The 25,404-nt window shown below is 35.4% G+C and overlaps 2 protein-coding genes and 1 long non-coding RNA gene across 4 annotated transcripts in view; 1 reads left to right on the forward strand and 2 right to left on the reverse strand.

Moving 5' to 3' along the window:
- Window positions 1-132: 132 nt before the first annotated feature.
- LOC145724534 (uncharacterized) lies at window positions 133-3,772 on the reverse strand. Its single transcript, XR_014177025.1, has 3 exons — window positions 3,618-3,772; window positions 316-466; window positions 133-251 (listed from the first exon to the last, which is right to left on the reverse strand). It is a non-coding gene; the product is annotated as an uncharacterized LOC145724534 (long non-coding RNA).
- A 427-nt stretch (window positions 3,773-4,199) lies between these two features.
- LOC145724532 (uncharacterized) overlaps window positions 4,200-25,404 on the forward strand; it is a 44,499-nt gene continuing 23,294 nt past the window's right edge. The window contains exons 1-22 of one of the 2 annotated variants that reach the window (XM_081972870.1): window positions 4,200-4,359; window positions 4,413-4,552; window positions 8,395-8,564; window positions 10,215-10,302; window positions 10,356-10,487; window positions 10,541-10,706; window positions 10,761-10,885; window positions 10,941-11,057; window positions 13,788-13,967; window positions 16,713-16,840; window positions 16,893-17,111; window positions 17,171-17,314; window positions 17,482-17,537; window positions 19,866-20,040; window positions 20,329-20,459; window positions 20,512-20,623; window positions 20,677-20,803; window positions 20,853-21,055; window positions 21,110-21,268; window positions 21,318-21,404; window positions 21,455-21,676; window positions 21,729-21,875. In XM_081972870.1, the coding sequence (XP_081828996.1) occupies window positions 4,211-4,359; window positions 4,413-4,552; window positions 8,395-8,564; window positions 10,215-10,302; window positions 10,356-10,487; window positions 10,541-10,706; window positions 10,761-10,885; window positions 10,941-11,057; window positions 13,788-13,967; window positions 16,713-16,840; window positions 16,893-17,111; window positions 17,171-17,314; window positions 17,482-17,537; window positions 19,866-20,040; window positions 20,329-20,459; window positions 20,512-20,623; window positions 20,677-20,803; window positions 20,853-21,055; window positions 21,110-21,268; window positions 21,318-21,404; window positions 21,455-21,676; window positions 21,729-21,875 (3,177 nt within the window). In that variant the 5' untranslated portion in view covers window positions 4,200-4,210. The remainder of the gene's footprint in view (window positions 4,360-4,412; window positions 4,553-8,394; window positions 8,565-10,214; window positions 10,303-10,355; window positions 10,488-10,540; window positions 10,707-10,760; window positions 10,886-10,940; window positions 11,058-13,787; window positions 13,968-16,712; window positions 16,841-16,892; window positions 17,112-17,170; window positions 17,315-17,481; window positions 17,538-19,865; window positions 20,041-20,328; window positions 20,460-20,511; window positions 20,624-20,676; window positions 20,804-20,852; window positions 21,056-21,109; window positions 21,269-21,317; window positions 21,405-21,454; window positions 21,677-21,728; window positions 21,876-25,404) is intronic. The other variant, XM_081972869.1, reaches the window with a different exon arrangement.
- On the reverse strand, window positions 8,654-10,169 carry LOC145724533 (uncharacterized). The gene is made up of 2 exons (XM_081972872.1): window positions 9,546-10,169; window positions 8,654-9,427 (listed from the first exon to the last, which is right to left on the reverse strand). Exons 1-2 carry the CDS (start codon window positions 9,723-9,725, stop codon window positions 8,891-8,893), a joined length of 717 nt encoding a protein of 238 aa, XP_081828998.1. The 5' UTR covers window positions 9,726-10,169; the 3' UTR covers window positions 8,654-8,890.

Raw genomic sequence — 25,404 nt, forward strand, 5'->3', positions numbered from 1 at the left:
TTTCTTTATTGGAATTGTAAATGAGATGAAAGGAATTTAGAGTAACCAACTTGGAACTCACTGTCATAGGAAGAACTCTAAACGCAACGTACTAAACAGGACCTATTATAAGAAGAAGAGGACATAACAAAATTAAAACAAAATTTGTATTTATTAAGTACAAATTATTGATAACATAATATATCACTATGTTATCTGATTCAAGTTATTCTCAAACCAAAGTGATCAGCCCCAGTGATGGCCTCTTGAGCCTGTAAATAAGAAAAATTTAAAATTAATTTCCTATAACATTTGTTGCCATGTTACATCACTCACCACCCCAATGATGTCCTCCTCCATGGTGTCCACCGCCATAATGTCCTCCTCCATGATGTCCTCCCCATTGAGGGTTTGCCTCTGGTGCGGGAGACCCATTGACAGTTTGGAACGTCAGAATTGACAAAAGCAAACAGGCCAAGGAAACAACCTGAAAACGTATTCAAATTGAGAGATTATTTTCCAAAAAATTGGAAAAACACCCATTTAAAGTTAGTTTAGAAAATAAGACATTATTAGGCAGTTAAAAAGGCCTTTTCAATTAAGTATTTATTGATAGCATTATTTATAGTTTCTAAGGTGGAAAATAATGTTTTTTAATTTGTTGTCTCAGTAAGCCTTGGGAAAACATTCACAGCCAACATGAAAAAAATGTTTCAATTTTTACAGTGTTGCCTTACAAGTATTTTACAACAAAAAATGAAATAAATTATGCAGTATTGTCATTGCAGACGAAAACAAAATCTTGGAGGTTACAAAAATAAAGTTAGTTTAGATGGTCTCACAAAACCACTCTATACAGTGTTGCCAAGTTATTTTAATGATTGCGAAACATTTGAATTCTACATCGACAAATGTAGAATCAATGTACTTTCAACTACTACATATGCTTCAAAAATACAGATTTTCACTTTTTCATCATTTTTAACATTCGTGACAGATATCACGTGGTTTCAGAAGATAATTTAGCTAGACAATCACGTGACAACGGTCAAAACAGCTGTCATAAATCTCAGAAACACGTTTTGTATATCAAATACTACAAGAATTTTTTTTCTCTGACTTTTGCAACTTTTGAGCACAGTTTTACATTTTTGACGTTAGTGAGGTTGTCACGTGATTTTAGAACACTATTTAGCTAAACGATCACGTGATAATTGTTAAAATAACTGTCATAAATCTCAGAAATACGTTTTATATCAAACACTACAATAGAACTTTTCTAAAAGCAGATTTTTGCTTTACTTTTGAGCACAGTTTGATATTTCTGACGTTAGTGGCAATTGTCATGTGATCCTAAAACACTGTTTAGCTAAACGATCACGTGATAATAGTTAAAATAACTTTAAATTTGTCTCGTTTCGAAAACTGTGTTTTGAACTTTATTTCTTGCAGAGTCTAGACAAATTTGGTTTTAGAGGATAATTTAGCTAGGCAGTCACGTGACCTACTTAGAGTAAGAAAATGTGTTTTAAGCACATTTTTGAAATCCTCATTACGTTTTCTATTCAATAACCTGAAAAAGCACTACAAAATTTGGTACAGCTAGGAAGAAACACGGTTTCAAAATTTGAACTGCCAGAAACAGTTTGAAAGAACAGCGAATGACAAAATCGCTGATAAAACCTATTTAGAGTGAGAAAATTACTGTTTTAAACATATTTTTGGAATCCTCATTAAATTTCCTATTTAATAACCTGTAAAAACATTACAAAATTGGGTAGCGTTAGGAAGAAGAGTCGTGTCAAAGTTTAAACTGCCAGAAACACAGTTTAAAAGGACAGTCAAAGACAAATTCGCTGGTAAAACCAACTTGGAGTGAAAAAATGACAGTTTTAAGTACATTTTTGAAATCCGCATTAAGTTTTCTATTCAATAACCTGAAAAAGCACTACAAAATTTGGTACAGCCAGGAAAAAACACGGTGTCAAATTTTGAACTGCCAGAAATAGTTTGAGAGAACAATTAATGACAAAATCGCTGATAAAACCCATTTGGAGTGAGAAAATGACTGTTTTAAACATATTTTTGGAATCCTCTTAAATTTTCTATTCAATAACCTGAAAAAACACTACAAAATTTGGTACAGCCAGGAAGAAACACGATGTCAAAATGTGAAGTGCCAGAAACAATTTGAAAGAACAGTCAATGACAAAATCGCTGACAATACCCATTTATAGTGAGAAAATAACTGTTTTAAACATATTTTTGAAAATCTTCATTAAATTTCCTATCTAATAACCTGGAAAAACATTACAAAATTGGATAGCGTTAAGAAGAAGAGTAGTGTCAAAGTCTGAACTGCCAGAAACACAATTTGAAAGGACAGTCAAGGAAAAAATCGCCCGTAAAACCCACTTGGAATGAAAAAATGACAGTTTTAAGCACATTTTTGAAATCCTCATTAAGTTTTCTATTCAATAACCAAAAAAAGCACTACAAAATTTGGTACAGCTAGGAAGAAACACGGTTTCAAAATTTGAACTGCCAGAAACAGTTTGAAAGAACAGTCAATGACAAAATCGCTGATAAAACCCATTTGGAGTGAGAAAATGACTGTTTTAAACATATTTTTGGAATCCTCTTAAATTTTCTATTCAATAACCTGAAAAAACACTACAAAATTTGGTACAGCCAGGAAGAAACACGATGTCAAAATGTGAAGTGCCAGAAACAATTTGAAAGAACAGTCAATGACAAAATCGCTGACAATACCCATTTAGAGTGAGAAAATAACTGTTTTAAACATATTTTTGAAATCTTCATTAAATTTCCTATCTAATAACCTGGAAAAACATTACAAAATTGGATAGCGTTAAGAAGAAGAGTAGTGTCAAAGTCTGAACTGCCAGAAACACAATTTGAAAGGACAGTCAAGGAAAAAATCGTCCGTAAAACCCACTTGGAATGAAAAAATGACAGGTTTAAGCACATTTTTGAAATCCTCATTAAGTTTTCTATTCAATAACCTGAAAAAGCACTACAAAGTTTGGTACAGTCAGGAAAAACACGGTGTCAAAATTGTAACTGCCAGAAACAGTTTGAAAGAACAGTTAATGACAAAATCGCTGATAAAACCTATTTAGAGTGACAGAATTACTGTTTTAAACATATTTTTGGAATCCTCATTAAATTTCCTATCTAATAACCTGGAAAAAACATTACAAAATTGGATAGCGTTAGGAAGAAGAGTAGTGTCAAAGTTTGAACTGCTAGAAACACAGTTTGAAAGGACAGTCAAGGAAAAAATTGCTTGTAAAACCCACTTGGAGTGAAAAAATTACAGTTTTAAGCACATTTTTGGAATCTGAACCTGAAAGTTATTATAAAAGCGGAAATCGTATTTCCTAACCTCTCAAATTTTAATGTCAAATATTTAACCGTTTAAAACTGGCGCGAAATTCAACACATACATCTTATCGGCTACAAGATAATAAGGTCGATTTTAAGTACAACTTTAGCTAAGTTGAGGTTTGAATGTGACAGGTCAGGTGTAAAATAACAAAGTCTAAACTAAGCTTTTCTAAGCTGTCCTTAAACTATTAATTAATTTATTTTTTCAAGCGATAAATCTTACTTACCAACAAAGTTCTTATAGACATTTTCTACAGAAATGAATGCAATAACAAAATATACAAATTCACAACAACTCGATGTTGACTGATAATGTTTCTTGCTGTTGTGTACCTTTATAGATAAATTTTAAGCCGATTCCAATAATGGACACTTTCACCGAAAATTTTACAAATTAGCGTAAAGACGTGTGTATTTACGTCGATTGTCTTAAAAAGTAAATCGCCAAATAAGTGGGTTTTAATGGCTGGAAAATACACCCCATCAATAAATTATCTCTTATTTATTTTTAAATTTTTAATACTTTTTACCAAAATACTAAGTTTTTGGCGGTTCCTGGGGTCTCGTTGGCATAATATGTAATAATAGGTGGGATTGCTGTTTTTGTAAATTTATTTTGACTTTACTTTCTTTGGTGAAATTAAGCAGCATTTCCGTAAATCTCAGCATAGTGGGTAGTTTGTGATTGGTCAAAAAAGCAGCTTACAGCTTGCTTCTTGTCCAATTTCTGAACAGTACTGCGATTTACGCAAATACTGCACTTGTGTCAAAAAACGTAAATAAGTGACGTGTATGGTGGCTGATTATCATAATAACGTCAATGTCATTGCACTTTTCTATCATTCTAATAAAAATAATAATGCAGAGAGATTCGAGTAATTGCTATATTTTTAACGTTTTGTCTTTGATTTTGTTAATTGGAAATGTGGATGGTGCGTGTGAAATGAAAGCCATCAAATCCGTAAAATGGTCAGTTTCAATTTCCTACTTGTCAGATACAAAAAATCAGTACGTTTTTTCAGTTACGGTGAATATCGCAACGAATTGAAAAAAGACACTGAACAGCCCATTTTGTCCAAAATAAATATCGAAGTTACCCAAGAAGGGGATGAAAACTGTGCCACATCACCACGATATTTGATACTGGTTATACCTCCTTCAGGTAATTATATTTGATTGTCAATTCAATGGATTACCTTTTGATTTACACATTTTTACGTGTAAAAAGACAAAAGATTGTCTGCATTCTACAGTTTTCAGTATTGTTCAGTTTTCACTAATTATCTAAGATCTAATCACATTAACAGACGCTAATTTAAAATCTGTTAGACTAAAGACTAAAATGTCTTATACAAATAAAAGTTTGTCTTGTCAGAATTATATTTTTGTCCGTAAGAAAACCGTGTAACTGACAGAGAAACATTGACAATTCATATGTACGACACAAAGACAGAAAACCTAAAAAACGTCCAAGTAGCGATATTGTCAAATGTCTCTCTGAATTGGTCAACGAGATAACTTGCAAAATTCCTTTAAGATTGAAACATTCCTAATCATGTTTATTTATTTTGATAATTATAATCATTTATTCAAAAATAAATGCAGAAATCAGAACATACAAGCCAGTAGATGAACTCAGTTAAGCTTCTGGCAACATTGCCCCAAAGTTTTTTTATTAAGCTTTCTGTCTTTGTTTTGCACATCCAATTATCGTTGTTTCCTTTTCAGATACATGGTTTTACTTTTGTTTTATTTATTAATATTCTATATCATACAAATAATATAGTAACAGTGTAAATTTAGCAAAACTGGTAATAAAGCAAAAGAGGATCAATTCTCACGGGCGGGGTCCAAGAGTACACTATGAACCCCGCCCCAAAGAAGTGGCAACACTGCGCTTTGATTGTCAGAGACCTCTGCCACTTTCAAATGGCTTCTCGCATTTTTAAGTATATTTTTCCACCTTCAAGCGACTTTTGCCAGCTGCAAATGGCTCATGCAACTTTCAAGTGGCTTCACGTACTTTCAAATGACTTTTTAGTTGTCTCTGCCACCTTCAAGAGTGGCTTCTGCCACTTTTGCTAGCGGCAAATGGCTTCTGAAAATTTCAAATGGCTTAAGGCACTTACAAGTGACCTTTCAGTTGTCTCTGCCACCTTCAAGCGACTTTTGCCAACTGCAAATACCTTCTGCAACATTCAAGTGGCTTTAGGCACTTTCAAGTCACCTTTCAGTTGTCTCTGTCATCTTCAAACGACTTTTGCCAACTGCAAATGGCTCATGCAACTTTCAAGTGGCTTCACGTACTTTCAAGTGACTTTTTAATTGTCTTTGCCACCTTCAAGAGTGGCTTGTGCCACTTTTGCTAGCGGCAAATGGCTTCTGAAAATTTCAAATGGCTTAAGGCACTTACAAGTGACCTTTCAGTTGTCTCTGCCACCTTCAAGCGACTTTTGCCAACTGCAAATACCTTCTGCTACATTCCAGTGGCTTTAGGCACTTTCAAGTCACCTTTCAATTGTCTCTGTCATCTTCAAACGACTTTTGCCAACTGCAAATGGCTCATGCAACTTTCAAGTGGCTTCACGTACTTTCAAATGACTTTTTAATTGTCTCTGCCACCTTCAAGAGTGGCTTCTGCCACTTTTGCTAGTGGCAAATGGCTTCTGAAACTTTCAAGTGGCTTAAGACACTTACAAGTGACCTTTCAGTTGTCTCTGCCACCTTCAAGCGACTTTTGCCAACTGAAAATACCTTCTGCAACATTCAAGTGGCTTTAGGCACTTTCAAGTCACCTTTCAGTTGTCTCTGTCATCTTCAAACGACTTTTGCCTACTGCAAATGGCTCATGCAACTTTCAAGTGGCTTCACGTACTTTCAAGTGACTTTTTAATTGTCGCTGCCTCCTTCAAGAGTGGCTTCTGCCACTTTTGCTAGTGGCAAATGGCTTCTGAAACTTTCAAGTGGCTTAAGGCACTTACAAGTGACCTTTCAGTTGTCTCTGCCACCTTCAAGCGACTTTTGCCAACTGCAAATACCTTCTGCTACATTCCAGTGGCTTTAGGCACTTTCAAGTCACCTTTCAATTGTCTCTGTCATCTTCAAACGACTTTTGCCAACTGCAAATGGCTCATGCAACTTTCAAGTGGCTTCACGTACTTTCAAATGACTTTTTAATTGTCTCTGCCACCTTCAAGAGTGGCTTGTGCCACTTTTGCTAGCGGCAAATGGCTTCTGAAAATTTCAAATGGCTTAAGGCACTTACAAGTGACCTTTCAGTTGTCTCTGCCACCTTCAAGCGACTTTTGCCAACTGCAAATACCTTCTGCTACATTCCAGTGGCTTTAGGCACTTTCAAGTCACCTTTCAATTGTCTCTGTCATCTTCAAACGACTTTTGCCAACTGCAAATGGCTCATGCAACTTTCAAGTGGCTTCACGTACTTTCAAATGACTTTTTAATTGTCTCTGCCACCTTCAAGAGTGGCTTCTGCCACTTTTGCTAGTGGCAAATGGCTTCTGAAACTTTCAAGTGGCTTAAGGCACTTACAAGTGACCTTTCAGTTGTCTCTGCCACCTTCAAGCGACTTTTGCCAACTGCAAATGGATTATGCAACTTTCAAGTGGCTTCAGGTACTTTCAAGTGGCTTCACGTAATTTCAAATGACTTTTTAATTGTCTCTGCCACCTTTAAGAGTGGCTTCTGCCACTTTTGCTAGCAGCAAATGGCTTCTGAAACTTTCAAGTGGCTTAAGGCACTTACAAGTGACCTTTCAGTTGTCTCTGTTCCCTTCAAGCGACTTTTGCCAACTTCAAATGGGCTTGTGCCACTTTCAAGTAACTTGTGGCATTTTCAAGTAACATTTCAGTGGTCTCAGCCACTGCAAATGGCTTTTGCAACTTTCTAGTGGCTTCAGGTACTTCCAAGTGACTTTTTAATTGTCTCTGCCACCTCCAAGCGGGTTTTGCCAACTGCAAATGTATTCTGCAACTTTTAAGTGTCTTCAAGCATTTTCAAGTGACTTTTCAGTGGCCTCTGCCACTTTCATGAGTGGCTTTTCCCACTTTTGCCAGCGGCAAATGGCTTCTTTCAAGGCAACTTTCAAGTGGCTTTGGCACTTTCAAGTGAACTTTCAGTGGGTCTGTCACTTTCAAGAATGGTTTCTTGTACTTTTTCAGTATGATCTTCCACCATCAAGCGAATTTTGCCAACTGCAAATGGCTTGTGCCTCTCTCAACTAACTTGTGGCAGTTTCAAGTGACCTTTCAGTAGTCTCTCCCAACTTGAAGAGTGGTTTCTGCCACTTTGAAGTATATTGTTTCATCTACCAGCGAATTTTGCCTTTCAATGGTCTCTGCCACTGCAAATGGCTTCTGCAACTTTTTAGTGGCTTCAGGTACTTCCAAGTGACTTTTCAAGTGCCTCCTCCAAGCGGCTTTTGCTAACTGCAAATGAATTCTGCAACTTTCCGGTGTCTTCAAGCATTTTCAAGTGACTTTTCAGTGGTCTCTGCCACTTTCATGAGTGGCTTCTGCCACTTTGCCAGCGGGAATCTTTCAAGTGGCTTAAGGTACTTACAAGTGAGTTGTCTCAGGGGTAGAATCAAACCACTTGATAGAAAAATATAATTTAATGACTAACAGTTAAAACTAATTGACAAAATGATCGGTTTATCAGTTTCTTAACATAATTTCCAAAAGTAACATAGTTGAGAAATAATTTTCAACTTTTTTCGGAACCACTACATTTTGTGGCACGAGACGGAGTCTTCTGACCGACTCTCCCTTACTAACAGATGTCGAGCCTTATTTATACCGAATTGGTATTTCAGTAACAAAATCTATCGTTCGTGGCTTAGTTTCATATTCCTGCATAGCCGTAGCGGTGATTTGTTACGTGCATTCTGCTCGCAAACTTGCCTCGTGCATTATTTATTATGTTACCATCCTCGAATATTTTCATATTTTAAATTAATTTGCATTCCTGACAATATAATTACGTTAGATGGAAGTTACAAGAAAAACATCAAAGCCAAATATCAGCACATCTCAGATGCACCTAACAACAAATTCCAAGTGGTTGGAACGTCAATCATCCCCGCAACTGGATCGACCACGTTACGATTATTTCGTTACGATGACAGAAAGGATGAAGTGTTTGGCGGATATGCTGAAGTAAGTAAATTTCTTTATGCACTTTAGGGATTAAAAGTAATTTTAATCCCTGGGGGATTTTAAGTAAATTCTTCCAAATTAAACAATGATTTTATTGAAATTTTATTTATTTGTTAAAGTGTAAGGACGAAAAAGGATAATTAACATAAACATAACTTAAATCTAGTTCTTATTATTATATATATTTACATTTATATTGACTTTGGTGCAGTTTGCAAGGCTAACGAAGGGTGGACAATTGGAAGCAACATTTTTAGTAGTAAACATATTCTGCACATACGTAGCAGTCGCCGTTGCCGTTGTCTCATTTTCTGAAATTGATCTTTCTATGGTTGATGCTGATGCTCAACATCGGAGAAGACATTGGTGAATATTTGATCGGCAACATTCTTCTTTTGATACAATGAATTTTCAACATAACCTTCAGCAACAGAACTGCTTTTCCAGCCACCATGTCTTTTCAACACATCTATGGTTGATCCAGAGTCGGCAAGTAAAGAAGCTGATGATCTGCGAAAACAATGCCCAGTATATAGGTTTGCGTTTGGTAGTCTCAAGTAGACAGCAATTCTCCTTGGTAGCTGTCCAAATGTATTTTTTCCTATGGGCTTCCCATTTTTGTAAGACACAAAAAATCGTGTATGCTTTGTAGGTGGCCTTAGACCAATATACTTTCTCACTAATTCCACTACATTCGTAGAGTTTTCGCCAGACGTTTTTATCACAAACAAGCGATCCTTTCCTGATTTTGTACCCCGTAGATTTACCAGAAAAAAGCTTTTATGATCCGAGACATCGTTGCAGTCTAGCTGGCAGAGCTCCTTTCCTCGACATGCTCCAGCGACTCCCATAATCAGCACCACCTGCAACAAAATTGTCTCCTGTCAGTACATTTTGTAGTTTTGTAGACAAAAATAATCAATGCTGTTATTTTTAGTAGTACTATCAGGAAAATATTCAAAGTAAAGAAAATAATCTTACCTTTTGGGCTAGATATTGTTCATCTGGAGCATTTTGAAGAAAATCTCTTATATGGTCGAAATCCAATGCCTTGGACTTCTTCGGCTTAAAATGGTCATTCTGTCTCTTTAGAAATGCCTGGAGTTTACTGTATTTCCTGATGTCGACGTTTGCTTCAGATATTATCGTGGCTTTGATCATGGAATATTGGCTCCATAGAGAAGATGCCTTGAGCTTCTTAGACTTCTGCAGGAAGTAAGCCAGGAGCACCTTTTCATCCGTAAAATTCTCTGCATTCTGTTCAACGCACCATTTTTAGTAAAGAAGAAACTGTTTTTTGTAAGCCTCGCGAGATTTTTCTGGAAGAAGGCTAGCAATGGCCTCTTAGGCGGCCTCTTCAATGTTCATTTTCAAAAAATACGATTTTTCTGGACTCACCGTTTGATAACAACTGATTGACATTTGTTTTGTGCCATAGCAACACTTCCAGGGCACAATAAATTTTAAGTGAATCCACCATGCCAACAACAATCAATAACAACTATCAGTAATACGAGAGTACCGTTGTAACCACTGTTAGTTTTGTAATTTTTTTTATTTTTAGTTTCTCGCATTCTAAAGTGCATAAAATAGTATAATATACTATTAGTAACACAGTCTTTATAGTATATGTCGTCTGTGGTGTTTTAGTGCAGTTTTCAAGCCACTCCAGTGTCGCCTGACGCATTAATAATTGGAGGACCTAAAAAGTATTACCCCTCAGGAACAAAAAGCATTAGTAAGTCTGAATCAAGCAACAAATTGACAATGCTAAGTGGTTTTGTGTTAAAGTTAAATGCGACGTGAAAGATTTAAACAGAGACGATGACAATATTGATGATTTAACAGTCAAATGGTACTGTTCAGTGACTGGAGGATCGAATTCGGGATTTTGTACTTCTTCCTACACGTATCATTTCCAAGGTTGGTCTCAACAATTCACTGAAACGTTTTGAATCATTATTGTCAATTCATAGATAAACTTGAACTGATAATTCTGGCTGAAAGTGCCAAAATGGAAAACGAATTCAGTGTAACGTGTGAAGTAGGCCTTAAAAAACATTTTGATCCAAGGTTGATGACCAGAGTGACTCAAGAAGTATTCTTTTTCGACAACGATGATGGAGGCACAATTGAAATTGAGTGAGTTACTTGAGTAGCTAAAACCGGTTTAAATAAACTAACTAAATATTTCAGATGCGCTAAAAATTGCAAACCCTTATCAAAAATCACTTTACCGGATGTGGCAGTTATTTTGAAAGCAAGCTTAAGAGGCTGGACCTTGTCCTCTGGAGTTTACACGGAATGGTCCGTTTTCGATAGTAATATTTTGTTGACGAGTTTTTCAGGTAGAATGCTTTAATAAACAATTTTCAGGAGAACAAAACGAAATTTCGTACAAAACTTTAAAGAGCAGGAGAGATCTTACTTTTTATTTAAACCCTGTCGCTTTGGCCAAAAATGAAAAGTATATGGCCAGAATACAGGTTATAGGTAAAGCAATTTTATTTTATCTACCATTAGATAAGTAGAAAACTCTCAGAAATTTATTTTTGAATAAAATGCCAAGAGAATTTAAGAAATTTTAAGAGAATTCAAAAGAATGATGATGAAAAAGCTAATAAATGCACATCAAAAGCAACAATTCATAGACACTGTTAGTAGTCTTTATAGCTCCATGGAGCCAGATTTGAAAATTCAGACTGTTTTTACGTCACGTGGCAGCTGTCATAACACTCAAAATTCACTAACCAGTGACCTGAAAGTATAAATTGGCAAATATATGAGTTTTATTGAAGCACTGCACTGTAAGTTGTGTTTACAGCTCCATGAAGCCAAATTTGTCAGTTTTGACGTTAAGAAACACTTTTATTACGTCACTTGACAGCTGTCATAACTGTCAAAAACTCACTTACCAGTGACCTGCAAGTATAAAATAACAAATAAATGGTTTTCTTTGATGCGTTGTACTGTAAGTTGTGTTTAAAGCTCCATGAAGCCAAATTTATCAGTTTTAACGTTAAGAAAAACACTTATACATTTTTGACGTCACGTGATAGTTGTCATAACTGTCAAAACTCACTCACCAGTAACCTGAAAGTATAAAATTTCAAATAGATGTGTGTTACTTTGAGGAGTTGCTCTGAAATTTGTATTAACAGTTCCATGGAACCAAATTTGACAGTTGGGACGTTAGGAACCACTTTTATTACGTCACGTGAGAGATGTCATAACTGTCAAAACTCACTCAGCAGTAACCTGAAAGTATAATTTGCCAAATAGATGTCTTACTTTAAGGAGTTGCACTGTAACTTGTGTTTAAAGCTCCATAAAGCCAAATTTGTCAGTTTTAACGTTAAGAAAAACACTTTTATACATTTTTGACGTCCCCTGATAGTTGTCATAACTGTCAAAACTCACTCACCACTAACCTGAAAGTATAAAATTCCAAATAGATGTGTGTTACTTTGAGGAGTTGCTCTGAAATTTGTATTCACAGTTCCACGGAACCAAATTTGACAGTTGGGACGTTAGGAACCACTTTTCTTACGTCACGTGACAGATGTCATAACTGTCAAAACTCACCTACCAGTGACCTGCAATTATAAAGTTCCAAATAGACGTGTTTCTTTGAAATGTTGCACTGTAAGTTGTGTTTACAGTTCCATGAAGCCAAATTTGTCAATTTTGACGTTAAGAAACACTTTTATACTTTTTTACGTCACGTGATAGTTATCAAAACTGTCAAAACTCACTCACCAGTAACCTGAAAGTATAAAATTTCAAATAGATGTGTGTTACTTTGAGGAGTTGCTCTGAAATTTGTATTAACAGTTCCATGGAACCAAATTTGACAGTTGGGACGTTAGGAACCACTTTTCTTACGTCATGTGACAGATGTCATAACTGTCAAAACTCACTTACCAGTGACCTGCAATTATAAAGTTCCAAATAGACGTGTTTCTTTGAAATGTTGCACTGTAAGTTGTGTTTACAGTTCCATGAAGCCAAATTTGTCAATTTTGACGTTAAGAAACACTTTTATACTTTTTTATGTCACGTGATAGTTGTCAAAACTGTCAAAACTCACTCAGCAGTAACCTGAAAGTATAATTTGCCAAATAGATGTCTTACTTTAAGGAGTTGCACTGTAAGTTGGGTTTACGCTTTACATGGAGCCAAACTTGTTAGTTTTGACGTTAGGAAACATTTTTATTACGTCACGTGACAGCTGTCATATCTGTAAAAATCGTAAGAAATATATCTGTTAAGTGTCACTTAACCTCACAAAATTTTCATTCACAAATAGTCAAGAACCCATTCATAGAGGTGTAAATTACTGTTAAACCTCTTTAACCAGATTCTGCGCTTTTTCAAGTGTATTTTATAATTTTTTTGGTTTATTGGTTTGTGGAGTGGATTTTGACAGTTGACCCTTTAATGACTAGTCTAGACTACATGTCAAGCGAATCATTTAGCTTCTGAAAATAGTCAAAACCTTATTCATGGAGGTGTAATGGCTGTTAAACTTTTTTAACCAAATGGTGCTGTTTTTTAAATACGTTTTATAGCTTTATTGGTTTGTAGAGCGGTTTTTGACAGTTGACACTCTAATGACAAACTAGACTACATTGCAAATAACTTGTTTTGCTTTAGGAACAATCAAAACCCCCCTTCATGGAGGTGTAAAATGTTGTTAAACTTTCTTAACCAGATTGATAAAATCGAATTTTATTTTGAGCTTTTCGGCGTTGCCAAAATTACTGAAGCAATAGTTTTGGCAACGTTGATTTGAATGTAATTTTCATGATTTTCCACGTGGACAAAGTGTTAGAGTCTGAAAAACTGTAATTTTTTCGGTTTTTCAAAGTTTGGCGTGAGTAGTTTTAACAATTCACTGTTAAACATCTTGTATTGCAAGTTTGCACTTTAACAGTACGTAATTCGGTTATTTTGACAGTTAAAGGGTGACCGAATATACCAATTTGTAGTCTTGACAATTCTCTTTTAAACACCCTGTATAGTGTCTTTAGTGAAAATGTCAAATAATTGAGTTATTTTATAATGAGGACGGATGAAGTTGATTGGAATTATTTTGTAAACGAAAATTCTCGATAATTTACTCGATTCATAGAAAAATCTGAAAACTTAAATTAATTAAAAAAAATACTATTTTGTAGGATAAACAAATAAGCTAAACTTATTTCTATTTTTTGATGACAGGTGGAAGAAAAAATGGAATGTCCGCTGAGTTTCAGCTGAGTACAAAGTTGCCGGATGTTCCAAATTGTCTTTTAACTCCCACTACCGGTCAAGCTCTGAAAACGGTATTTAGTGTTCAGTGTGAAGCTTTTGAAGATCGAGCGCATTTTGAAGTATTTGCTGTTCATAAGGATAATACCGGTAAGAAATTTAATATGTGTCCTTAAAGACACATACGAACGTTTCACATAGAAATATCGCTTTGTCTTAGGAAGTACTCAAATAAAACTTAGAAAGCTTCTTTCTGTTTGTCAAACATGCTATTTGGAGTTCTACTCAGTGTCTTTAAGTTGTCAAACTACCATTAGAAGGTTTTTAGAGGTCTTTATTGGTTATCAAAATATTCGTGCGAAGCTTCTTACTGCCTTTAAGTTGTCAAACTACAATTGGAATGCTTCCAGATAACTTTTGGTTGACAAAATAGTCGTGAGAAGCTTCTTACTGTCCTTAAGCAGTCAAATGAAACTCAGAAGGCTTCTTTCTGTCTTTCAATAGCCAAAAAATCTGTTCGGAGGCCTTTTTATTGTCTTTAAATTGAAAGACTGCAACTGGAAGGCTTCTAGATGTCTTTTGGTTATTAAAATAGTCGTGGGATGTTTCTTGTTGTCTTTAAGTAGTCAAACTACAATTGGAAGGCTTCCAGATAACTTTTGGTTGTCAAAATAGTCGTGGGAAGCTTCTTACTGCCCTTAAGTAGTCAAATGATACTCAGAAGGCTTCTTTCTGTCTTTCAATAGCCAAAAATTATGTTTGGAGGGTTTTTTAATTGTCTTTAATTTGTCTAGCAAGCACTAGAAGATGTGGAAGATTGTAGATTTTTGGTTGTCAAAATAGTCGTTGGACTGCCTTTAAACAGTCAAAAATGCTGTTTGGAGAGCTATTTATTGTCTTTAAATTGTCAAACTACAACTGGAAAGCTTCTTCTGTCTTTCAATAGTCCAAAATGCTGGTTGGAGAGCTTTTTATTGTCTTTCAGTTGTCAAATTACCACTAGAAGGTTGTACCAGTAGGTTTACACCCACTTATTAAGATCGGGTAAACGCGGTAACATTGGTTAGTTTCAAACTTAACCAATTTAACAAAATTTAATTAAATTTGGAAACCGGAAAAGAGTTTTTCGTAAAATTCTCTACATCTGACTCTCAGAAATCCCAATATACAGGGTGGTCCAGTTTTAAATGTCAATAATTCACCAATCCATAACCAATTAAAAAATAAGTTGACATTCATTATGTCATTTTCCTGCAAAGTGCTTCCTAAGGAAAATACAGTCCTTCAAATTTCTGTTTAAAAAATCGTTTTTTTTTGTCATAACTATCAGACCGTTGGAGCAATATTGATCAAATTTGGAACAAGCACTTTATTACACGTTATTACGGTCAAAGACCCAAAACTAACCCAACCCAACTTAAAAATTGTCTTGGAAACGGAAAATTCACTTAAGAAGTTTAAAAAATATTATTGTAGCCAGTTTTCATAGTTTCCAGACAAACTAAAAGACTTTGAAAATTGAATTAGAAAAGATATAAATTTCAGAAGCTTAAAAATTGTGTTTGTAACCAGTTTTCATGCAAATCGAGAGACTTTAATACTAAAAATTGACTTGTAGACATAAAAACTACTTTTTCAAGAATTTATTACTACAAATTCATACATTTAAACCTTAAAAATTAACTTGAACCCCAAAATGTGACTGAACTAATGAAAAGTGAAATCAGAAGCTTAAAATCTGCATTTGAAGTAAGTTTTCATAATTTGAAGACAAATTTCAATATTTTAGTCTTGAAAATAGTCTTAGATGCAGGACATTGACATTAGATTCATGAAAATTGTCTTGAAAACTAACTTTTCGTTCTTTTTACTTTGCTTTTGATTCTCTTCGAATTCTGGACTATTTTTAGTGCTTCAAAACTGCTTTCAGCTTGGAAAATCGAGTTTCAATACTATCTTCACCAAGTTATTGACATAGCAAACTTAAAAAACAATTTACTTAAAATGGCATTCCAAGCTTTGTCACTATTAAATCGACTTCTAGACACCTCAGTGCTAAAAATTCGAGTATTTCTTAATAAACTAGACTGTTTTTAGTGTTTTAAGGCTGTTTTCAGTGCCTCAAATCGAGTTTCAAGACTATCTTTACAAAGTTTTTGACTTATCAGGCCTAAAAACCAGTGTGTCCACTGACTATAGTCTTGAAAATGTTATTTCAAGCTTCTTCACTATTAAATTGACTTCTACACTCATAGGTGCAATAAATTGTAGCATTTCTAAGAAATTCAGACTGTTTTTAATGCTTTTTAAGACTAAAAAATCGAGTTTAAGACTATTTCCAAAAGTCAAGTTTCTTCAGTAATAAAAGTAAAAAATTTTGGTACCAAATGCTACAATAATAGTCTTGAGAACTAATTTTTAGTAATAAAATAGTCCGAAAATTTAATTTACTTCTAGACTTGTTGTCCAGTCCAGAAAATTGAGTTGTACGCCAATTAAAGTCTTGAAAATATACTTTTGGACTCTCTTTAGTCCTAGTAAAGTCAGTTCTAGCATTAAAAGTCAACTTTTATATTATTTTTAGTAGTAAAAAATGAGTTTCATGCACAATATAGTCTTTGTCTTGATTTTCCGGACTTTCACAAGTCTTGAATGTTCAGTTTTAAAATATAAAACGATTTTTTAAAATGAAATTTGGAAGACTGTATCTTCCTTAGGAAACGGTTTTCAGAAAAATGAAATAATGCAAGTCAACTTATTTTTTGATTAGCTATCAAATGGTGAATTATTGACACTTAAAACTGGACCACCCTGTATGTATATTGTACTATTGTACGTACTATATGTTACACACACTGTATAAAATCCGTTAATGGTTCTTTTTCGATGTTACAGCTGTTTTGTTGGTGACTGGAGACAGTCTGGAAGGAAAATCCTTTTACCTGCCTGCAGAAGCAAACGTCCTCATCAACGTTACTTATCTGGATATTGGACACACTGAACCGATTTTAAAACCAGCTACCGTACGTCCTATTAATAAATATTTTTTTCCAATACACACTATGTTAATCAAAGGTGTCCAAGGCGTTCGATCTGGACAAAAAACCAGTCAACGAAGGGAAGAAATTGATAATTATTAAACTGCAAGATACCTACGATTCCATCACGTCCGGATATACCGACTTAGCTATTCAGGAAGTGGGATCTCTAGTTCAAGAATACTCTAAAGCCGATAACGTGCCTCAAGAAGTTAAGACCGAACTGAATGTTCAAGTAGCAACGGCTTTAAAATTGGTACAAATTTAGTTTCAGGTGAAAATCTATTATCTATTGTGGTTTCTGCATTTTTTTAGATACCCCTGGATAAACCAGGAACAGCACAACAAGTGATTGATACCTTAGCAATAATTAATGACAATCAAAAGGAAGCTGACCCTGATTATACTAGTATAGTATCGGAGATATGTATGAAGGCCAGACCAATTTTATATAATCAGGTTAGGACCATGATTTATGCCAATACTGTACATGGTGGACCGAATCATGACAAGTGAAGAAGCCAACGTCGCATTCAAAACGTTTTCTTTTTTCACTTGTCTGTTTCAGACATTACGTCACTGAAAAGGATGTTGTACAATAAACTCAGAATTATTTTATTATTCAGATAAAATACTCCAACAATCCTGATTGGATGAGATCTCAAGTGCAGCATACTATGAAGTAAGTTCAGTCAACTGCTTTCACATTGATTATTTATTAAATAGCGACAAGTATGTCCTAAAATTGCATTCCAAACGTAACATAGCAAAAGCACCAGGAGTTGACAATTCAGGACGTCCAAGATTAACCTGGACAAGTCGTATGTTATGTGCAGAAACAACTTTGCTGCTTGAAAATTGCAATTTTTTAAAAGCAAAAAATGTACTTTTAATGTATGTAACATGTAACTGACAGAGAAATATTGATAATTGCATTAGCAAGACGAAGATAGATAGTTACTGAACCAATTTGGTATAAATAAGGCTCGCCATCCGTTAGTAAGGGAGAGACTCCGTCTCGTGCCACAAAATGTAGTCGTCCCGAATTGTGCAACCCGCACCGGGTTCCTAAATGAAATGGTAAACCATTTTCTAAATTATAATAATCGAGTGCCAAACCCTCCAGAAACAACAACACAAAATTTTGAAACAAGATTAAGGCGTTCATTAAAATAATAAACAAACGTCTCGTTTAACTGTTAAAATGCTTTACAATTTAAACGTGCAATATACTCTACAGTTCGCGGACGATCAGGTTATCATAGCGAATGATAAGGAGTATATAACGAGAAAACTACAGGAGGAATATAAACTATGGGGTTTGGAGATAAATACAGAAAAAACAAAGTACCTACCAACTGGACAACTGGAGAACGACAAAGTAAAATCCTGCAAATGAATACCTACTTGGGAGTTATTTTTGACACAACAGCTAAAGATGACAAGGAGATTGAAAAGCGAGTAACCCAAGCTAGGAGAACAATTGGTTGTTTGAATGGAGTATTTTGGAGTACTGAGACAGGGAAGAACGTAGGGCGCAGAATCCTGGAGGATAACAGAGGCCAACCGAAAAAAACTTAAAGCGATAGAAATAGAGGCTTTTAAACGAATATTGTCACGATTGGAAATTCGTATTATTTAAAAAATGTAAATTAAAGCAGATATTCTAGCAGATATATTCGAAGATGGTAAAAATAATGAAATGCACGAGGTAAGGTTGCAATCCGATTGCAGCATACCACTACTAACAATTATGCAGACTAGAACAACAGCGGAATCGATCCTTGCCGATTTTGAGACGAAAGAATACAATTTGGCACAGATTGACCACGAACGAGCCAAATTCAGCGTCCAATTGGTCCCATCAGACGTAAAATGGCTCAAAAGTAACAATTATGCAGACTAGAACAACAGCGGAATCGATGTTTGCTGGTTGTGAGACGAAAGAATACAATTTGGCACAGATTGACCACGAACGAGCCAAATTCAGCGTCCAATGTGGTCCCAACAGACGTAGAATGGCTCAAAAGTAACAAATACGCATACTAGAACATCAGCGGAATCGATCTTTGCTGGTTTTGAGACGAAAGAATACAATTTGGCACAGATTGCCACGAACGAGCCAAATTCAGCGTCCAATTGGTCCCATCAGACGTAAATGGCTCAAAAGTAACAATTATGCATACTAGAACATCAGCGGAATCGATCTTTGCTGGTTTTGAGACGAAAGAATACAATTTGGCACAGATTGACCACGAACGAGCCAAATTCAGCGTCTAATGTGGTCCCATCAGACGTAGAATGGCTCAAAAGTAACAATTATCCAGACTAGAACAACAGCGGAATCGATCTTTGCTGGTTTTGAGACGACAAGTAGTGTATCATACCTATTTTTAGCGGGTGACAAATCATCACTGTTGCTATGCAGAAATATGGACAACAATAAGCGACGAGCACCAGATTTTGTCACTGAACCAATTTAGTATAAATAAAAGGCTCGACATCCGGTCGGAGACGGTAAGAACTCCGTCTCGTACCACAAAATGTAGTCATCCCGAATTGTGCAACCCGCAACGGGTTCGTAAATTAATGAAATAGTAAACCATTTTCTAAATTATAATTATCGAGTGACAAACCCTCCAGAAAGCTGCCCTCAGCATTTTGTGCATGTAAAAGTTCTGGTTCAAAGTGTTACTTTGGGAATTATGTTTAAATGATTTTAATCCAAACCTAACCTAAGGAACCATGGAAAGAAGGTATAACAATAATGAGTCCAGGGATTTGACAGAGGACCAATGGAATGACGTCGTAAGACTGTGTTTTGTTCGTTTTCTGTGTACATTTGTTTAAAAACTTAGTGCCAATAAGCCATTTCCGGCAACATTGCCGGAATTGTTTTTGCTTACTATGCTTTTGTGTCTTTGTCTTGCCTGTGCAATTATCAATGTTTCTCTGTCAGTTACATTGGGTTATCATATAATATGTATTCATATGGTTATGGTGGTGTTAGATCGATGGCTTCCTGTTCCCAAGAAGTGATGAAAGAAAATCCTGAAGCGGTAAAACCCGTAGCAATTCTTATAACACTTCCTCCCACGCCTGCTCCAGCTTTACCAATTCAATTACCGCCCGAAGACTATCCGGATTACGTGGATGACGAAAAATCATCTGATAGCATTGCCAAGGTATGCTAACTAAGAAAATTATAAAATATCTTAGTATTTCCATTACTTTACTGTAAAAATGATCCTCTGACCTTTCAAAATCATTTTCCTTCTTCTTCCACCCACACTTTTTCTAGGCAAAGTTATATTGACTTTGAAACGTACCTAAATACCAAGAAATTCCAATATCGTACATTGGTTTAGTAGAGGTTATATCAGTATTAATAACTGTAACGTAACGTAACATTGTGTAACGTAAACTAAAATAATTGAAGAATAATCCAAAGTTTTAATCGGCTTTGCTTATAGTTTGAGATTGCAGCAAACAACATGAAAATGATTTGTTTTTCAAATGCTAAAATGATGGCTTTTACCATGGTACCGGAAGAAGACCCAGTTATCGTTGAAAAAGGGTTTCTCACCATAATAACTGGTCGGATGTAAGTGGTTTCACCTGAACTGACTGGTCTAGTAATAGAGGCATTTTCATAGGTTCTGTCCCGAAGTTACTTACAGAAAAGTTACGGCGACTGAAAATATCAATCTTTGGGTACAACCCTCGAAAGAATGCCTCTACAAGAAAATTGCAATTGTTGACGTTTTAGTAAGCTGAAAAAGTATTAAGATGTGTTAAAAAGTGATATTTATTTGCCACAGATGTGTTCTTCCAATGAAAATCCGTATTGGTTTGTCCATCCAATTTCTCTAATAACTCCAGTGGTACTTCTCAAATTCACTGGAACTTCCTCACCACCAAGCTCTTACAGAAACGACGCAGCTTCAAGTAATTTAAACAGTTTTTTGTTTCGGATTTAACATGTATATCTCCACAGATCAATTTACATTATCTCTGCCATACAATGCAAGTTCTGCAGATACTGCAAAGCATCACGAAGCTGTATTGCCTAAAAAATCAATTTCTATGCTAAGCGAAGCAACTTTATACGAAACTTTATCAGTTCATCGCATTTATGTGAGGAAAAATCGTGGATTTACAATCACATTCAAGAACATATCTCTAGTAGATGCTTATGACGTGTGTAGGATGCTTTTTGTAGTTTATCGTGCTTAACTTTGTATCTTGTTGAAGGTTACCATCACCCATTTTGAAAAACCCTCGTATACTTACTTTACTGAGCATAGGAAAACTGCCACATCGACTCGCAGCATATTTCACATAACTCAGATTCAAGACTGTGATACTTTTTGGTTTTTAAGTGTCCTGCCAAGCGAAAATATGTCGTGTAAAGTATGTGACGAAAATCTGTTAAACATAATGAACATTACTGGTTTTTCAGCCTGATTCAGTATACGTTTTCTCAGCTACCACTCTAGGTTGCTACACCTGGAATGATACGTCAAGATTGTGGGACCACGCCTGCCTGGTTTTTTTCCTTATTCTTTCGATTATCTTGTATTCGATTACTGGTTTTAGGGAGCTAAAACTCAAACTGACAGCATAACGTGCCATTGCGAGGCTGGCACTGTGTTTACCGGATATGAGGCAGACGTGCAGGTCAACTTGGAACAAGAACTATTGATCAGTGACTTTACTTTGGAGTTAAAATTTTGTTGGGTGGTGTTCATTGCCACCGCTCTTACTTTTCTCCTTTTTGTTGTTGCATTGTTCATTGCTTCGTTTGAGAAATCGGATAATGTAAGAACAGTTTCACGTCCAATTTAATACGACTCATTACTATTTAAAATAGGTACTTGATAAAGTATTCTTCTTGAGTGACGTGCCCAGTTTATATCAAGTGCCGTACATTCTAATAATCACAACGGGAAAGAAGAAACAGGCAGGAACCACATCGAATGTGGGAATTAAACTGCGTGGTTCCAAAGGAGAGAGTTTGGTAGGTAAACGCTAATGATGGGGGTAAATCTACAGGTAAGTAAAATTCAGTGTGACAGGAAAATTTACCGATTTTGAAACTTGCTTCCTTTCATGGCTGTCATTAATTTGAAAAGTCACTAAAATTTTCATGCACCCCCTGTATAGTACCAACACTGACGGACTGTGAAACTTCCAGGAATGAGTTTAGCAGTTCTTTACGAACATTTTTGCTCTCTTCTGACTTGTTAGCAAAAAATGGTTTGAAGCAACAAACTTTCAAATAAGTTGAAATAGTGGTTTGAAATTCGAGCGCCCTGTAATTCGGTTATTTTCGAGAGTTCATGGAGGTTGAACCACTCCAATTAACCGTTTTGACCTCCTCTTTCCAGCGGTGTAAAGCAAAAAATTCTATCTTAAAAATTGCGTACAGAATGACCAAAAACAGTCAATTACCATAATTTTCATGCACACCCTGTATACTAGAAGCAAAAACGGTCCTGCAAACTCACGGTGCTGAGTTAAGGAGCTGATTAAGAATATTTTTAGTCTCATGCAAGTTTTTTGTAACTTTCGCCGTTTTCGAGTTATTTAGCAAAAACCTTTCAAATCAGCTAAAATTGTGGTTTGAAATTTGAACACCCTATAATTCAGTTATTTTTGAGAGTTCAGGGTGGTCCAATCACTTAAAAGAACCATTTTGAACACCTCTTTTCAGGGGTGTGAAGTAAAAAATTATATCTTAAAAATTGCGTACAGGGTGACAAAAATAGTGAACCACCATACTTTTCTTGCACACTCTGTATACTGGCCAAAATGGTCCTGCAAACTTACGGCGTTTGATTAAGGAGTTGATCAGAAACATTTTTCGTAACTTTCACTGTTTTTGAGTTATTTAGGAAAAAACTGGTTTGGTGCAACAAATATTTAAATCAGTTGAAATTGTGGTTTGAAATTTGAACACGGTTCAACGACCGAAAACGGTGTCAAAGTTTCAACTGGCAGAAACACAGTTTGAAAGAACAGTCAGGGACAAAATCGCCTATAAAACTCATTTGGGGTAAGAAAATGATTGTTTTAAGCACATTTTTGAAATCCTCGTTAAATTTCCTATCCGATAACGTGAAGAAACACTCCAAAATTTACTACAGTCAAGGTAAAAAGCGGTGTCAAAGTTTCAAATGGCAGAAACACAGTTTGCAAGAACAATCAGGACAAAATCGCCTATAAAACCCACTTGTAGTAGGAAAATGACTATTTTAAGCACATTTTTGAAATCCTCGTTAAATTTCCTATCCGATAACATGAAAAAACACTCCAAAATTTACTACAGTCAAGGTAAAAAGCGGTGTCAAAGTTTCAAATGGCAGAAACACAGTTTGCAAGAACAATCAGGACAAAATCGCCTATAAAACCCACTTGTAGTAGGAAAATGACTATTTTAAGCACATTTTTGAAATCCTCGTTAAATTTCCTATCCGATAACATGAAAAAACACTCCAAAATTTACTACAGTCAAGGTAAAAAGCGGTGTCAAAGTTTCAAATGGCAGAAACACAGTTTGCAAGAACAATCAGGACAAAATCGCCTATAAAACCCACTTGTAGTAGGAAAATGACTATTTTAAGCACATTTTTGAAATCCTCGTTAAATTTCCTATCCGATAACATGAAAAAACACTCCAAAATTTACAACACTCAGGGAAAAAAGCGGTGTCAAAGTTTGAACTGCAAGAATCACAGTTTGAAAGAACAGTCAGGGACAAAATCGCCTATAAAACTCATTTGGGGTAAGAAAATGATTGTTTTAAGCACATTTTTGAAATCCTCGTTAAATTTCCTATCCGATAACTTGAAAAAACATTATAAAATTTGATACAGTCAAGGAGAAAAGCGGTGTTACAATTTCAACTGGCAGAAAGACGGTTTGTAAGAACAGTCAGCGACAAAATCGCCTGTAAAACCCACTTGGGGCACAAAAATGATTATTTTAAGCACATTTTTAGAATCCTTATTTAATTTCCTATTCGATAACCTGAAAAACCACTACAAAATTTGATACAGTCAAGGAGAAAAGCGGTGTTACATTTTCAACTGGCAGAAACACAGTTTGTAAGAACAATCAAGGACAAAATCGCCTATAAAACCCACTGGTAGTAGGAAAATTACTGTTTTAAGCACATTTTTGAAATCCTCGTTAAATTTCCTATCCGATAACATGAAAAAACACTCCAAAATTTACAACACTCAGGGAAAAAAGCGGTGTCAAAGTCTGAACTGCCAGAAACACAGTTTCAAAAGACAGTCAGGGACAAAATCGCCTATAAAACTCATTTGGGGCAAGAAAATGATTGTTTTAAGCACATTTTTGAAATCCTCGTTAAATTTCCTATCCGATAACCTGAAGAAATACTCTAAAATTTACTACAGTCAAGGTAAAAAGCGGTGTCAAAGTTTCAACTGGCAGAAACACAGTTTGTAAGAACAATCAGGACAAAATCGCCTATAAAACCCACTTGTAGTAGGAAAATTACTGTTTTAAGCACATTTCTGAAATCCTCGTTAAATTTCCTATCCGGTAACATAAAAAAACACCCCAAAATTTACTACAGTCAAAGAAAAAAACGGTGTCAAAGTTTCAAATGGCAGAAACACAGTTTGCAAGAACAATCAGGACAAAATCGCCTATAAAACCCACTTGTAGTAGGAAAATGACTATTTTAAGCACATTTTTGAAATCCTCGTTAAATTTCCTATCCGATAACATGAAAAAACACTCCAAAATTTACTACAGTCAAGGTAAAAAGCGGTGTCAAAGTTTCAAATGGCAGAAACACAGTTTGCAAGAACAATCAGGACAAAATCGCCTATAAAACCCACTTGTAGTAGGAAAATGACTGTTTTAAGCACATTTTTTAAATCCTCGTTAAATTTCCTATCCGATAACATGAAAAAACACTCCAAAATTTACAGCACTCAAGGAAAAAAGCGGTGTCAAAGTTTGAACTGCAAGAAACACAGTTTGAAAGAACAGTCAGGGACAAAATCGCCTATAAAACTCATTTGGGATAAGAAAATGATTGTTTTAAGCACATTTTTGAAATCCTCGTTAAATTTCCTATCCGATAACGTGAAAAAACACTCCAAAATTTACAGCACTCAAGGAAAAAAGCGGTGTCAAAGTTTGAACTGCAAGAAACACAGTTTGAAAGAACAGTCAGGGACAAAATCGCCTATAAAACTCATTTGGGATAAGAAAATGATTGTTTTAAGCACATTTTTGAAATCCTCGTTAAATTTCCTATCCGATAACGTGAAAAAACACCCCAAAATTTACTACAGTCAAGGTAAAAAGTGGTGTCAAAGTTTCAACTGGCAGAAACACAGTTTGCAAGAACAATCAGGACAAAATCGCCTATAAAACCCACTTGGAGTAGGAAAATGACTGTTTTAAGCACATTTTTGAAATCTTTATTTCAAGTTTTATCTAATACAGTCAGGGAGAAAAGTGATGCCAAAATTTAAACTGCCAGCAGTATTTGTAATTTACCG

Source organism: Ips typographus, linkage group LG2 (assembly GCF_016097725.1).
Source record: "Ips typographus isolate SLU linkage group LG2, UJ_Ityp_2.0, whole genome shotgun sequence".
In the NCBI taxonomy this organism is placed as follows: Eukaryota; Metazoa; Arthropoda; class Insecta; order Coleoptera; family Curculionidae; genus Ips; species Ips typographus.